The sequence below is a fragment of the Coregonus clupeaformis genome, unplaced genomic scaffold (genome assembly GCF_020615455.1).
Source record: "Coregonus clupeaformis isolate EN_2021a unplaced genomic scaffold, ASM2061545v1 scaf0707, whole genome shotgun sequence".
Classification (NCBI taxonomy): Eukaryota; Metazoa; Chordata; class Actinopteri; order Salmoniformes; family Salmonidae; genus Coregonus; species Coregonus clupeaformis.
In genome coordinates, this window is record NW_025534162.1 from 37,829 (window position 1) to 54,988 (window position 17,160).

Below are 17,160 nucleotides of genomic sequence, written 5' to 3' on the forward strand. Positions count from 1 at the left end.
TCCCAACTGTGAAGCACAGGGGTGGCAGCATCATGCTGTGGGGATGCTTTGCTGCAGGAGGGACTGGAGCACTTCACAAAATAGATGGCATCATGAGGAAGGAAAATGATGTGGATATATTGAAGCAACATCTGAAGATATCAGTCAGGAAGTTAAAGCTTGGTCGCTAATGGGTCTTCCAAATGGACAATGACCCCAAGCATACTTCCAAAGTTGTGGCAAAATGGCTTAAGGACAACAAAGTCAAGGTATTGGAGTGGCCATCACAAAGCCCTGACCTCAATCCTATAGAACATTTGTGGGCAGAACTGAAAAAGCGTGTGCAAGCGAGGAGGCCTACAAACCTGACTCCAGTTACACCAGCTCTGTCTGGAGGAATGGGCCAAAATTCACCCAACTTATTGTGGGAAGCTTGTGGAAGGCTACCCGAAACGTTTGACCCAAGTTAAACAATTTAAAGGCAATGCTACCAAATACTAATTGAGTGTATGTACACTTCTGACCAGTGGCGGCTCCTGAAAAAATTCTCAGGAGGGGCAATTTTTCTGATGATTTAGGTGACCTACACACATTTAAAAAAAGATATGTCCAGCAACAACATGAAGACAGGGGCAGCATATAAGTCAATACCAGAAGCATTTATTGACTGATCTCAAAAGTGTTGGCTTACCAGGGTTGGTGGAGCCCTCAGTTTCATCTTTGCCTCGCAAAGCTAACTCAAACACTCCGCAAAACTTCACACACTGGATTAGCCGGCTGAGGATGTGGCGGTTCTTGCTAATGTCGTAGTAAATATATTTGTTATAGTGAATATGGAATATGATATGTTGAGTAAAATGTTGTGCTAAGATCTATTTAGGTCAGGAGCTGGTTATAAGTTATGTTCCTATACAACAACAATGGACAAAAGGGTCCTATCTTGTCAGCCTTGTCAGCAGGTGGCCAAGGACAACACCCACGCCATAGGCCTCTCAGTTCTTCCAACTCACGAAGTTCTTGCTCTGAGGACACACACACACACAAACACACACACACACACATCATCACTGTTAAACACACACACACACACACACATCATCACTGTTAAACACACACACACACACACACACACACAAAAAATCCCCTCTCTTAGGCTGAACATTTGAAGACAGAGAACCCGACTCAGAGCCAATGCAACAGTGACAGTAGCCTGGAGGGGACCTCGCCCAACTCATCAGGACCAATCAGAAGATCAGAACTACTAGATTGAACCTACTTCATTTATTGCATAAAATGTCTGCACACAATGTTTCGGGGCTCTCTTCAGATAATAATAATAATAATAATAATATGCCATTTAGCAGACGCTTTTATCCAAAGCGACTTACAGTCATGCGTGCATACATTTTTGTGTATGGGTGGTCCCGGGGATCGAACCCACTACCTTGGCGTTACAAGCACCATGCTCTACCAGCTGAGCTACAGAAAGTGGATACTCATGGATGCGCATTGCAATTGTAAAATGTCAACACAATTGGAGACACCACGTCATTTTTGGAGACATGTTATTGACAGTAAACTATTGTAGATGCGACTGCTAACTAAATAAAACATTTTAGCTGGCTAGCTAATCATCTTAGCTAAATGTGGGGCAAACAATTCAGTTATTTACCGTTAATTTGAGGGATTGGGGTGAAAGAAATCGAGTTACATAGTGATACTTTACGATATACTGTATTGACAATATCGCAATATTTTAGCGCTAGTTGGCTGTATCTGCACCAAAACACCATTATTGTTCCTTCATAGCTTGTTCTCAATCTTTTCACATTGGGAGCCAATTTGTTTTCAGCACTTTTATTTCCATGACTGATCAAAACTCGTTCTCATGGCTTTCTGATCCCTCTGCAACAGACATATGGTGCGCAATAAAATCACAGTATCGAATCGCAATACGTATAGAATCATGAGACTCGCAATGCTGATGCATATATCTTATCGTGAGGTTCCTGGCAATTCCCAGCCCAAGTTCATTTGCCACAACAAATCTCTTCGCTAGCAAACGCAATGTGTCTCCAGCAATGTTTACTTTTTTGACGTTCTATGGCATCTCCACTTTCCAAGCATATATGACCACATGTAATATTTTGGTAAGTGATGCAAATAGTGAACTATGTAGGGCCAGGATGTAAAATATATGTAGCTGCAGCAATTTCTCTTATCTGATATGGTAAGTAATGGGGCTTGATTTATAGCTCCCTAAGAGTTTGACGAACGGGTCCGTGAACGCGATTGCAGATATCTTTACCTCTGAATAAACTGCCTTATATTATACAATTATCCACCTTGTCCAAAAGTCTCTACTTTTTCTCCGTTCTCCAGTAAACTTGTTTTATCAACAATAGTAAGGTTCAATGACACAGAAAGCAGTTCAATGTCGGGTACAGTCGCTCTCTTACCAGGATCGCGGTCCGCTCTGACCAGGGTGAAGGTGGCCGGCTCCACCTCTCTGCCAGCAGCGTTTTCATTATTTAGTCCGTTCGTAGCGGGTATGTACACGATCAACAAGATCAGTCCAAAACCGAAGATCAGTCCAAAGCAGAATGTTTGCAGAATGTTTGTAAACTAAGTCTACAAATTAAAAACATAAAATAACGCCACACTGCAGGTCGCAACATAGACGCTGATAGCCGCCATTGTCTTAGTTACGTTCAACGTTACGTCACGTATGACGAAAGCGCGTAAGTGCATGCACACAGACACCCATAGAGAATGTATTGAAAGCTTTGAAATGTGAAAAAAATAGATTTTACATGACAGGCTATGAGAGACTTCTGGGCGATTTTCAACCTGACTGAAATCGCCCAAAAATCAAGCGGGGCCATTTGAAGCACGACTTTAGCCTGATTTGACATTTAGTGGCTGGCAGATCAGACGTGAACACTGATAACTGCTGTTGCCGTGATATAATTTTTTATAAATTTATTAAAAAAATATATAATTTTTTTTTATTTATTTTTTTTTATAATTGATTAGAAAAAAAATCCCTTCCTTTTCCCGTTTGGCAGTGCGTCGCCCATATCGCCCTATTGAACAAGCCGTCCCTGCTTCTGACCCACTGGGAATGTGATGAAAGAAATAAAAGCTGAAAGAAATCTTTCTCTCTACTATTTTTCAGACATTTCACATTCTTAAAATAAAGTGGTGATCCTAACTGACCTAAGACAGGGAATTTTTTTTTGTATTAAATGTCAGGAATTGTGAAATACTGAGTTTAAATGTATTTGGCTAAGGTGTATGTAAACTTCCGACATCAACTGTACATACTATATACATTTTATGGACACAGTCAATTTTACAATAATTCTAGTTTGTTTGTTTTTACTCCTGAAATTCCTCTACCCTCAACCTCTCCGATCATTTTCATGATGTCCATCCGGTTTGCTTCTATATGCCATATCTTTCTAACTGTGCTCTTTCACAAAAGCTCTCAATCTATAACCTATATACTTATTATGGACACAGTATGCTTACATTATTAGTTATCTTGTTGTTTTTAGTTGTTGTTAGTTGTTATTAGTCCCATCCTTCAACTCCATTCAACACCACCCATCTATCTCTTAACACCATCCATATTGGATTTCTATTTGCCATATATTTTTCAACTGTACTGTGATGTTTTACAAAAGTTCTGAACCTTTCTATTCTCATTGTTTCTACAGATTGTAAATTGAAAATAAACAGTTTTGCTAAAAGTATTATTATATTATTGATCGATTAACTATGACTTTTCAGATCACCCAGTAATGCTATCTGCAGGGTTAGCTCCAGGTAAATATTGCAATAATTTAGCCATTCCTGGACCTGTGTCCAAAAACAAGCTACAAATGGACAGTACCAAAACAAATGATCTAATGATTCTGTCTCTTCGCAACAAAATCTGCAGAGCTGGGAAGATTGTATCCCCCATATAAATAACATTCTGTTGGTAGCAAGAATTTTATATAATAATTTAAATTGAAAAATTCTAAGTTTTGAATCCGGCGTCGTTTTGCGTATCAGTTCATAAGCACTGTGCCATGGGATCGGTACATCAAAAATCTCTTCCCAACTATTTTGCAATCTATATGGGATGGCTGTCAATCCTTTGGTCCTTAAATGAAACTGGTATACTTATTTATCACAGTTTTCTTTAACCAATTATGTTCTTTAATGCAAGGCCGACAGACAAGTTCCTTACATTTTCCCCCTTCCACTTTCCTCCATTGATTGTTGCTGCCCAGTGAAATATTTATTACAGACTGGCTCTCGCCTAGAGCAAGGTCGGGCACACATTATTTTCAAGTATTTTTTGTTGCGACTAACAAGGCCAAAGCTGTGCTAAACCTGTCTATAGAGTTCATGTGACAGACGAGGGAGAGAAGACCGGGAGAGAGAGAGCATGGAAGGACAGAGAGATGATCCAGTACATCGGTTGTTGTCATTTGGAGACCACATATTTAACAGCCACAAGTTAGGGGCATATACAAAAAATAATTAGGTGGCTGTTAAATATCTCCTTCCAAACAAAACAATTTTTAGGGAGAAAATAATAGTCAGAGAAAGAGAGATGAATAGGATGTTTTCCCTGAGAAGAGAGCGAGAGAGGGGGTTTGAAGACACTGTTCTTATTTAATAAAAGTCTAGACTATCCACTTCACTGGATAGTTTGAGTCTTCATCTGCATAACTTACTTTAATTATGTATGGCTTAAAGAAGCACTGACACAGACAGTTTAAAACAACAAGATTTACTAAATTCCCCTCTTTGACATATCTCATCTCCATCTAAAATGAGGTTCTTTTTTAATCCATGAAACATGTCATCGAACACACTTTGTATCCACTATCCATGATTTCCCTTAAGCACTGCCATGTTGGACTTTTTCACAACAAGCCCAATTGCTGAACAGTACTGACAGTTTCCCTTTGTTGTTAAACATAGGTAAATCGCATTTAACCATGGCAAGGTGACTGGGAATATGGCAGAAAACAAACAGTGTAGCTACTCAATCCGCAAGGCAATTAAACTGGCAAAACATCAGTATAGAGACAAAGTGGAGTCGCAATTCAACGGCTCAGACACGAGACATATGTGGCAGGGTCTACAGATAATCACGGACTACAAAAGGAAAACCAGCCACATCACCGACACCAACGTCTCGCTTCCAGACAAGCTAAACACCTTCTTCACCTGCTTTAAGGATAACACAGTGCCACTGACGCGGCCCACTACCAAGGACTGTGGGCTCTCCTTCTCCATGGCCGACGTGAGTAAGACATTTAAGCGTGTTAACCCACGCAAGGATGCCGGTCCAGACGGCATCTGTAGCCATGTCCTCAGAGCATGCGCAGACCAGCTGGCTGGTGTGTTTACAGACATATTCAATCTCTCCCTATCCCAGTCTGCTGTCCCCACATGCTTCAAGATCGCCACCATTGTTCCTGTACCCAATGTCAAGTTGCGTCAATTCAAATCTGGTATAGGAACAAAAAGTGGTCAATACACGTCTTCTAAAATAGACTAGTATTTTAATTAATGCAAACACTTGAATGGTAAATATGATGTTCGTATATACGGGCCCACTGAAACACCACGCAGGGCAGACAGAGAACTGAGCTTTTGATATAAGTTCTTCTTTAAATACTCTGACAGAGATAGTTCCCGCTCCCTGCTGGACCTGTCAGAGTAGAGGCTGGGTGTGGTTTAAACTTACCCAACCTATCGTTGGCGCACAGGCTGGTCCCAGGCCCTTGGCGCTTCACTGTTGCCGGGCATTAGTTGTTATCTTTACAACTTGTCTCGAGTCAGCAACCTCAGACATAGTTTGTTCTTCTTCATTGTAGCAGAACACATGTCCTTGAGCGGTTTAACAAAGAGGCTGTGTGTGTGAGTCACAAGCCTGTCTCAGCCTACCCCTAACGGTTCCTCACATTAATCACAGCTTGTTATGTTAAACAATCTATATCAGTACAGCACAAACCTATTATGTTTAATCATTAATGTATTCTTTCTAAGCTAGGCATCACATCTAGTTGTAAGAAAATAGATTCCCACACCAAGAAAGCAAAGGTAACTGAACTAAATGACTATCACCCTGTAGCACTCACATCTGTCATCATGAAGTGCTTTGAGAGACTAGTCAAGGATCATATCACCTCTACCTTACCTGTCACCCTTGACCCACTTCAATTTGCTTACCGCCCCAATAAATCCACAGACGATGCAAGCGACATCACACTGCACACTGCCCTATCCCATCTGGACAAGAGGAATACCTATATTAGAATGCTGTTCATTGACTATAGCTCAGCATTCAACACCATAGTACCCTCCAAGCTCATCATTAAGCTCGAGGCCCTGGGTCTGAACCCCGCCCTGTGCAACTGGGTCCTGAACTTCCTGATGGGCCGCCCCCAGGTTGTGAAGGTAGGAAACAACATCTTCACTTCGCTGATCCTCAACACTGGGGCCCCACAAGGGTGCGTGCTCAGCCCCCTCCTGTACTCCCTGTTCACCCATGACTGCGTGGCCAAGCACGCCTCCAACTCAATCATCAAGTTTGCAGACAACACAACAATTGTAGTCTTGATTACCAACAATGACAAGACAGCCTACAGGGAGGAGGTGAGGGCTCTGTGAGTGTGGTGCCAGGAAAATAACCTCTCACTCAACATCAACAAAACAAAGGAGATGATCATGGACTGCAGTGGAGAAGGTGGAAAGCTTCAAGTTCCTTGGCGTACACATCACTGACAAACTGAAATGGTTCACCCATGCAGACAGTGTGGTGAAGAAGGCGCAACAGAGCCTCATCAACCTCAGGAGGCTGAAGAAATTTGGCTTGGCACCTAAAACCCTCACAAACTTTTACAGATGCACAATTGAGAGCATCCTGTCAGGCTGTATCACCGCCTGGTACGGCAACTGCACCGCCCGCAACCGCAGGGCTCTCCAGAGGGTGGTGCGGTCTGCCGAACGCATTACCGGGGGCAAACTACCCGCCCTCCAGGACACCTACAGCACCCGATGTCACAGGAAGGCCAAAAAGATCATCAAGGACATCAACCACCCAAGCCACTGTCTATTCACCCCGCTATCATCCAGTACAGGTGCATCAAAGCTGGGACTGAGAGAATGAAAAACAGCTTCTATCTCAAGGCCATCAGACTGTTAAATAGCCATCACTAGCACATTAGAGGCTGCTGCTGCCTATTGAAATCTCTGGCCACTTTAAGAAATGGAACAGTAGTCACTTTAATAATGTTTACATATCTTGCACTACTCATCTCATATGTATATACTGTATTCTATAATATTCTACTGTATCTTAGTCCATGCTGCTCTGTCATTGCTTATCCATATGTATATATTCTTAAATTCCATTCCTTACTTAAATGTGTGTGTATTGGGTATATGTTGTGAAATTGTTAGATATTCGCTACACCCGCAATAACATCTGCTAAACACGTGTATGTGACATTATTTTATTTTATTTATTGATTTCCTGTCAGTCAAAGGACTAAAGGAAGTAGGAGAAAAAATATAGTAAATGAGGGATACAAAGTATATTCCCTTACAAAAAAAGACTGTGGTATTTTGGAGCCAGTAATTGCAGTGTACTGAAGTTATTCTGCACTCTGACTGCAATCTTTTTTCGTAAGGGTTGAAAGCAGATGCTTCCACACAGGTGTGGTTTCTGAATTAGTTAAGCAATTAACATCCCATCATCATGCCTAGGGTCATGTATAAAAATGCTTGGCATTAATTTGGCCATTTTTTGGCTACCATGGCTATGCCCCCATAGGATTACAATGCCCCCATCCACAGGGCACAAGCGGTCGCTGAATGGTTTGATGAGCATGAAAACGACGTTAACCATATGCCATGGCTGTCTCAGTCACCAGATCTTAACCCAATTGAACACTTACGAGAGATTCTGGAGCCCCTCCTGAGACAGCGTTTTCCATGACCATCAACAAAACACCAATTTATGGAATTTCTCGTGGAAGAATGCTGTCGCATCCCTCTAATTGAGTTCCAGACACTTGTAGAATCTATGCTGGCCCAACGCTCTATTAAGACACTTTATGTTGGTGTTTCCTATATTTTGACAGTTATAGTACCTGTAGTATTTCTGAATGTCTTAACTTTTTAACTCACCACCACTGAGCTGTATCTTTTCAGTCATTTTCTTCTTCACTTCAAACAGAAAGTAACGAAGTCTGTTTTTACATCAATGGCGAATGAATAGTTCCTCACTGTATTTGAAAAATCTTTCCAGCACTCTCCCCTTCGATAACCACCGAGCCTCAAGATGAAAGTAGAAAATGTAATGCTCTGAAACGATATATCCTGCGGATACATAATAAAATACCTGAACACTTCTTATCCCTTGCACAAATAAATCTGTATGTCTGGAGCTCACCGGCTCGGGAATCTCTGAGGGCCCAGAATAGTTTATAAAAAAAATTTGCTAGCAAGAGCTGAAGACAGACAGGCTAGAATAAAGGCAGACAGGCAGAGTAGAGAGAGGTACATGCAATTGAAAGAAACTGAACCAACTGCCATGCGGCGTAGCCAATGTGATTTATAAAGGATATTTATTTTCATCAGGATATTTTCTGTTTGCTGAAAATGCGCATATGAAAATCATAGGTCCTAACTGGCATGCAGATCGGTAGAAATGGTAATATAAATTGTAAATTGACACTCCATGTGAAATAAGTTGCTGACCACTGTTTTAGGCTTTAATTCATTCATTTTTCTGTAAAATAGGCCTACTATACCAGGAGCGGATTGGCCATCTGGCTGGACCATTCATGGGCTGGACCATTTTTTTTGGTTGGATGGGCTGGTCGAAATATTGTTTTAATAATCAAATAAAACAATGAGAAAGGTTACATGGCCAGCAGCCCATGGGCCTTTTTGGAAATATTTTGTGTTTGTTATATACATACACTACGGGTCAAAAGTTTTAGAACACCTACTCATTCAAGGGTTTTTCTTTATTTTTACTATTTTCTACATTGTAGAATAATAGTGAAGACATCAAAACTAACACATATGGAATCATGTAGTAACCAAAAAAGTGTTAAACAAATCAAAATATTTTATATTTGAGATTCTTCAAATAGCCACCCTTTGCCTTGATGACAGCTTTGCACACTCTTTATACTTTAAATAGGCTAAATATCGTACATAAGTGTTATAGCTAAACAAAACACAGTCATGCATAATTTCATTCAACCATGTATTTTATTTGGATGGGCAAGGAGGTACGGTAGGGCGGGCACTGTCCCCTAAGGTCTGCCCACAACGCCAGTCCTGACACACACACGAACACACACACACACATTCTTTAGAGATCAACACTGAGGTCAGTAGTGTGATTTAGTCCAATAGGAACTCCGGTCATAGATTGTGGCCCTCTGAGAGACTCCTATTACCACTCTGTGTCATTGGATGGAGTATGGATCCAATAGACTCTATGTCTGGACAGGTAATTCTGAGAATGTGCTATGTAGGCTGGTGTAGGTATGTAGGGTAGGTTATAGGATCAGGGAGGGAGCTTTTGATCTCTCCCTTTAATTATGTTTCTCAAAGCCAATCTGTCTGAAACATTGGTTAGTTAGAGAAATGGGCTTAAGTTGGAATAAAACTGCCAGTCGAATGAAGAATACCAATGTAATTTATGTAAAGTAGAAAAATATGGGCATGTGGTAGATGCTTTTATCCAAAGCGACTGACGCGTAGTAACAACAAAGACATTTGGTATGTGTGTCCCACGTTGGAATCAAACCCACAACTGATATTGCAAGTGCAAAGCTCCAATCTATTGAGCCATCAACCAATCACATTCCTTTCTGCCCTTGAGGCAGAACAAGATGTAAAACTCCAATCTGCATTGAGGTGAGATAGTTGAGAATTGTACATAGATCTACTTTATGTGTTATATGTACAAGGTACAGAGTTGTAGAGCTTTGTGTGTCAAATCACGAGTTATAACTCTTGATGTTATTTGTCTCTCTTGTTACTTTTTCAGACTCTTCCAGACTCTCTCGGTCCAGAGGAGCATGATGATGACTTTCCCCAACGAGACCGATGAGATGGGCTTCTCCTTCTCCTCCCTCTCTCTATCAAACCCACCCTCCCCCTCTTCCTCCCTCTCCTTCTCTCCCACACCGTCCCTCTCCATCTCCCTCACCTCCAACCCTTCCTCCTCCTTCGCCTTCTCCCTCTCCACCTCCTCCTTCTCTCCGTCCAACTGCTCCAGCTCTCCATCGCCCTCCTCCCCTCCCTATAACTTCTACGCCGTGCTGCTGGTGCTGCTTATCTTCTGTGTGGTGTTTGGCAACGTGCTAGTTTGCGTGGCGGTGTCGCGTGAGCGCGCCCTCCAGACCACCACCAACTACCTCATCGTCTCCCTGGCCGTGTCCGATCTGCTGCTGGCCACCCTGGTCATGCCCTGGGGCGTCTACCTGGAGGTGTGTGTGTGTGTGTGTGTGTGTGTGTGGAGAGGTGGACAGTGGTGAGGGTGAGTGGTGTGTGGAGATGGTGGTGTGTGTGGAGAGGTAGACGGTGGTGAGGGTGAGTTGTGTGTGGAGATGGCGGTGGGTGTGTGTGTGTGGAGAGGTGGACGGTGGTGAGGGTGAGTTGTGTGTGGAGATGGCGATGTGTGTGTGTGTGGAGAGGTGGACGGTGGTGAGGGTGAGTTGTGTGTGGAGATGGCGGTGTGTGTGTGTGTGTGTGTGTGGAGAGGTGGACGGTGGTGAGGGTGAGTTGTGTGTGTATGTGGAGAGGTGGACGGTGGTGAGGGTGAGTTGTGTGTGGAGATGGCGGTGTGTGTGTGTGTGTGGAGAGGTGGACGGTGGTGAGGGTGAGTTGTGTGTGGAGATGGCAGTGTGTGTGGAGATGGCGGTGTGTGTGTGTGTGTGGAGAGGTGGTCGGTGGTGAGGGTGAGTTGTGTGTGGAGATGGCGGTGTGTGTGGAGATGGCGGTGTGTGTGTGTGTGTGGAGATGGCGGTGGGTGTTTGTGGGTTTGTGTGGGTTTCTATCCATCTGGCAGCCAGTGTTTTTTGTCTCTCTTTAATTTGTCTGTCTCGCTCCCTATCTTTACCTCCTAGTCTCTCTACACTAGGTCATTCGAAGGTGTTTCAAAAAACCCCCTCAGATAATGTCAAGGTAGCATGATAAATAACAGAAGCTACAGTTGGTTCCAATCAACAGTTTCTTGTTGATCTGAATCTGTCTTTGTTCTGTAGCGCTGACTTTGTTCTCCTTTCTTCCAGTCTATAATGCATAAGCATGGCTACATCCCAAATGGCACCATATTCCCTATGTAGTGCACTACTTTTGACCAGGGCCATGTATTTCAAACCACTGCTGTTCCGGAGCACATGTAATTACCACTCACGCGTGTGTTTTTGTTCATACTGTATGTGTCCCTTTCCTAGGTGGTAGGGGAGTGGCGCTTCAGTCTCATCCACTGTGACATTCTCCTGACCCTGGACGTCATGATGTGTACTGCCAGCATCCTCAACCTCTGTGCCATCAGCATCGACAGGTACTCACACTCTTTCTCTCTATCTATCTATCTATCTATCTAGAGTATATATCTAACTACAGTATCTATCTAACTACAGTATCTATCTACAGTATCTATCTCTCTCTTTGTCTATCTGTCTGTCTCGCTCTTTCTCACTCTACTCCCATCACTCTCTTCTCACACTCTCTCCAAAATCTGGATTGATTTCATAGTGCCCTTGCAGCAAAAACATTTCCTGATGGGAAATGTATTTTTTATGGTTTGTTATTGTTGTTTTCCCATAAAGAAAACAATTTCCCATCAGGAAAATATTTCCTATCTTTTCGGATACCCTCCTCCCTTCGCAAGTATCATTATCTTCTTCTTAACATAAGCTTATTTTGTCCAACCAAATCCATCACCTTTTAAAACCAGTGAAAGACATTGACAATTTCAGCAGCCTCAATACTTGTAGCCTTGTTTGTCCTTTTGTAGACTGAATCCCTCTAAATGTGAAGCCATGTCTCAGGGCTTAGTGTGGTTACTGTTCTTTGTTCGTGTCTGTCCCTGACCACCAGCCCTGTGGAGGGATGACAGTCTCCTCTCCTCACACCAGGCTTTCTATGGAGGACTCTTAGATTGGTTTGTCACGCGTCTGCACTGTGAAACTGACTTGGACAGCTTTTGTTTGTGTTTGCCTGGTGAATGAGAGGAACTGACAATGCAATTAAACTGTGTGTGGGCGGTGGTGGCCAAGGTGTTCATGTGCGTGTATGTAGGTGTTAGCTTTAAATACAGCATATGTGTGTGTGCAGGTACACGGCGGTGGCAATGCCCATGCTGTATAACACCAGATACAGCTCCAGGAGGAGGGTGGCTCTGATGATTGCTGTCGTGTGGTTCCTCTCCTTCGCCATCTCCTGCCCTCTGCTGTTTGGACTCAACAACACAGGTATGCCTGTCTCTCAGTCTCTGCCTCTGTGTATGTATCTGTCTCTCAGTTTCGATCTCTGTCTGTTTCTGCCTCTCTCTCCTTTTCTCTGTCTCTCGCTGTCTCTTTATCCGAATCACGTTCTGCGCTTGTTATTTTACACACACATTCACATTTCTCTCTTTACTCACCCTCAATCAATTTGATCGATATGATGATGTAGCCTATGTCTCTGCCTCATATTTCTGAACATCTTCAATTTGAACGAACGTTCCCAAAAAATATATAAAGGCAGCAACCTTCTCTGTCTGTTGTAACGGATATTGCCGTAGCGCAAGCAAGACGCAGTCTACACATTGCATTGGGGCAAAACAATTAGCGTTTTGTGTGATGGTGTAATCTTTATAGTTATGCTGCCATATAGCCAGCCTCCTGTTTAGCCAATGTTTCCAATGATGTTGAAAAAAGAACATTAAATCGCTATTGACTGCCTGTCTGTCTTGTTTGTTTGATATACTGTGTAGGCTACATATAGCTTGCCTAAATAGCTGCACGTAACTCCCCTCCTGAAAAAAATAACATGAAATTGCTAGACAACCTCCTTGTGTAGTGCTTACGTTTGCAATAGCCTACGGTTACAACAGACAAAGAACTACGTTTGTTTGAACTGTTTTGTGTACAAGCGGCAGCGAAGTCACGGGGTGACTGAGCACTGAGCAGCAGCTGAAAGGAGGTAGGCTAGTGGATCCCGCATGCACACAAATCTCCGTATTTTTTGCAACAGCAAGTCGGGTTCCAGAAGATCCGGAACCGCAGCCACTCCGATTAATCTATTAAATCACAAGTGCGCTAGTGTCATTTACTCATTCAATCTAGGATAGACATAAACATGACACGGGAAGCCACACGTGCAGAAACACACACTCTTTTTGTAATTAGCTATGTAAAATAACCCTTGCAATCTTCCAGTCCATCTGTCTTATGCCTGGAAGAAGATTGCAGCCCTACTGGATATCTTAGTATCAGCAGTTGGTGAGAGACAGAATGAATAATCAGTTAGATAGGCCTACATCTGTTTAATCATGACGCCCAGCTATGCAGTAACTGCAATCACTAAGAACGCACGCACTACCGCTTACTAACAGCTTTCAGGTCTGTTTGCTTTAATCAGTCAATGGTTTCAATGAAAGAGAGGCTCATTGATTTGCCTGTCGGTCCACATCCACAATACAGAATGTTTACCAATGATGCAGGTGTCATTTTAAGTCAAGAGGACGTGCGCATCAGCACGTTTCGCTTAAGACGGTAATTTGATTTTTAAAAATCTTGTTGGAGCGGGAGCTCGTGCGAAAAGAAGCAAACTGAGGTTTGGAACATAAACTCCTACTTTGAGGACGGGGCTGAAGAGAGTACTGCTTTCGTATGCAAAGGCTGCACAGCTTGATGCAACTGAATGGCAACAACCACTCGAGCTGGAGTGGCCAACACTAAAAGCCAATTTATGCTTGATCCGAAAATGTGGTCGGAGGCTTCGTATGGAGGGTGTGACCCAATTGTGAGGCACGCAGAGGCCAAATCAAGCTCTGTACCGCATGGCTGTGTGCCTCTCAAATGTTGTAACAATGCGGAGGGCTTTGTATAGCTCCGCATTGACATGATTGGTTGACGGTAGGGTGAGGGCGGGAGGTCCTGTATGAAACACAAACACACTTCCTTGAGAACTTCCTTCACAACAGCTCTGTGCTGCTTGGCAAAGCGCAAGAAGTATAAATGACCTGATTTGTGTGGAGGCCATATCGCAGTAAATGCTATACGGCCACTGCAGATGTCAGATTGAGCCTTTAATCTGCCAGTTAACATTCAGTAACCTTCGAGAGTGCCTCTAGCCTTTGAATGCACTGCTGGGAAAACAAGATGATTGGCATTCAGGGTCACCATGTGTCCTATAGAAAGGCTATGTTAATTTTGTATATGGGGAGGCTTGAGTTTATTGGATTGGACCTCCCACCTAAACATCCAATTCAACAGAAAGGCAGTATTTAAAGCACCTTCTTACAGTGTACAGAATATAGTAATTTGCTAGCAGCTGTATACTGTTGAAAGGATTAATCTAGATTGTAGTTTGTTATGCGATAGGCCGTGGCCTGGCCTTATAAGAAGCAGATTTGATATGCCTTTCAGATTTGATATGCCTTTCAGATGAAAAAGCCAATGCCTGATGCTCATGTACCTGTCTTCCCTGGAGCTAAACCAGGCTTTTACTTGGTTGCCACACCATTACGGAGTGGACTCTGACATATTTAACAGCTTTGACATCTTTAACAGCGTTGACATCTTTGGCTATCTGACAAGAACTGTAGAGAAAAACGTCTCTCTTGCTTTAACATTCACCTCCTCCCACCTGTCCCCACTCCCAGACAACATGGCTGTATTTCTATCCACCTCTTCTCATCCCCTTCACTCCATCAGCCAGTCGGGAGGAGACCAAGTGTGACTTCGCTGATCCGTCCTTCGTGGTCTACTCATCCGTGGCCTCCTTCTACGTTCCTTTCATCGTGACCCTGCTGGTGTACGTCCAGATCTGTGTGGTGCTGCGGAGGCGGGGCAGACGCACCGTGCCCCGCAGACACGGCCTGCACCCACAGGGAGGAGGCAAGACGGGGGAGGGCCACAGGCACAGGAAGGTTCATGATTAGTCAATCAATCTATCAATCAACTAATCAGCCAGTCATCAATCAATCAACCCCATAAAACAGCCAACCAATAAATCAGAGGCAGGATGAGGAAGTCAAAAAAGCTTGATTTTAGAAGCCAGTAGGTCCAAAAGCAAGCATCTTTGACTTTCTATCCCTCATTCTTTTCTCTCCCTTCATCCTCCACTTGTATCACCTCTCAGAATAAGTGTACCCACCCCGAGGATGTGAAGCTGTGCACTCTGATCATGAGGCCCCCCACCAATGCCCCTCAATGCAAGAAAGTGGTAAGTCGCTGGAACACTGTGAGTCACTGTACAGGGGAACCACTGTGACCATAAAGTTGGATTACGAAATCTCCTATAATATGAGCCTTAGATTTGAACTACAGTACATATCTCTCCATCTCTCGCTGTTTCTCTGTCTGTTATTTGTCTCTCCCTTCCCATCTTTTCTGTCTGTCTGTCTGTCTGTCTCTCTCTCTCTCTCTCTCTCTCTCTCTCTCTCTCTCACTTATTTTTTCTCTCTCGATCTCTCTCCTTTTTCTCTCTCTCTCCCCCTGCCCTATTAGACGTTAGTGAAGGAGGCGGTAGTGCACCCCCTGGAGGAGGAGCCTGTGGGGCGTGGTTTCCTGTCCCAGTTAGACCAGAGCCTCCCCGCGCCTCACCCACCTCCCCCTTCCGGACGAGCCACCAAGATCTCCCTTTCTATCTCGGTGGCGCCTGCACCCATCCGGGCCCTGTCCCCGTCGGTGGCACCACGCTCTGCCCTCGTACCCCGCTGTGCCACCTTCGAGGATGGCATGAGTGGCCGCGAGCGATGGAGGGAGCGCAATGCAGACAGGGAGAAGGGAGCGATGGTGAAGGAGATGGTGAAAGGGACTCTGTCGCAGCAGAAGGAGAGGAAGGCGACGCAGATGCTGGCCATCGTGCTAGGTGAGAGAAACAGGAGGAGACAATGAGGGTGGCTGAACAGAGAGTGTTTCAGCCAGTCCCAATTCACTCCCTACCCCTTCCCCTTGGCCCCTCAATGTTTGAAGATCTGAAGGGTCTGGGTTAAGCAGTGTAGTGGTGGAGTTTGCACCACATTGCTTCCACCATATAGATCTGTCACTATCTTTAGGGAAGGGGCAGAGAGTGAATTGAGACTGGCTCACACCCTTTCATTCTCCTCCCTCCTCCATCAGGTGTGTTCATTATCTGCTGGCTGCCCTTCTTCCTAACCCACGTGCTGAAGGCCCACTGTGGCAGCTGCTGTATCTCGCCCTCCCTGTACAGTGCTGTCACCTGGCTGGGCTACCTCAACAGTGCCGTCAACCCCGTCATCTACACCACCTTCAACATCGAGTTCCGCAAGGCCTTCATCAAGATCCTAAACTGCTGAGTACAGGGAAGGGGAGGGGGGAGGAATGACAAGTTTGAAAAGTGTTTTAGTTGAGAGAGGCAAAAAATGGTAAGAGACTAGAAATAAAAGTAAAGAAGGGAAAGAGAGGGGTGAAAACAAAGACAAGAAGGGGAGAGAGGGGAAGAGGGACACAGAGAGAGAGGCGACAGAGAAGATAATAAAGAGAATCTAAGAGGTCAAACAGAAGAGCAAGTGGAAAAAGACAGAAATACCAAATCAAAAACAGCCTTGAGAATTCTAAAGAGATTATGTAGACTTCTGTGAATATAAAACATAGCAGGGAGAGAGAAAGATTCTAAAGGTTCTATGGGAAGAGATGAGTCTCATGGGGTAGGGCACAAACAGTGGCAAAAGACAGGCTACAGTGGCAGAAGACAGGCTACAGTGGCAGAAGACAGGCTACAGTGGCAGAAGACAGGCTACAGTGGCAGAAGACAGGCTACAGTGGCAAAAGACAGGCTACAGTGGCAGAAGACTGTCCCACTCCGTGTGAGGATGACAAAGTAAGTGGTGGGCCTCCTGTAGCTCAGTTGGTAGAGCATGGCGCTTGCAACGCCAGTGTTGTGGGTTCGTTTCCCACGGGGGGC

At 44.1% G+C, this 17,160-nt stretch overlaps 1 protein-coding gene across 1 annotated transcript; it reads left to right on the forward strand.

The window, feature by feature from the left end:
- Window positions 1–9,483: 9,483 nt before the first annotated feature.
- On the forward strand, window positions 9,484–17,160 carry LOC121558834 (D(2) dopamine receptor A-like). The gene is made up of 8 exons (XM_045216429.1): window positions 9,484–9,520; window positions 10,204–10,505; window positions 11,475–11,584; window positions 12,361–12,497; window positions 14,946–15,160; window positions 15,373–15,456; window positions 15,741–16,104; window positions 16,356–17,160. The coding sequence occupies exons 1-8, from the start codon at window positions 9,484–9,486 to the stop codon at window positions 16,550–16,552; spliced, it is 1,446 nt and encodes a 481-aa protein (XP_045072364.1). The 3' UTR covers window positions 16,553–17,160.

Excerpts from the sequence above, each read along its gene's own strand:
- LOC121558834 (XM_045216429.1), top strand. The coding sequence starts at position 9,484 with ATGGAGTATGGATCCAATAGACTCTATGTCTGGACAG. Across the intron at positions 12,498-14,945 it reads GTTTGGACTCAACAACACAG|CCAGTCGGGAGGAGACCAAG; the intron begins GTATGCCTGTCT and ends TCACTCCATCAG. Across the intron at positions 16,105-16,355 it reads GATGCTGGCCATCGTGCTAG|GTGTGTTCATTATCTGCTGG; the intron begins GTGAGAGAAACA and ends CTCCTCCATCAG.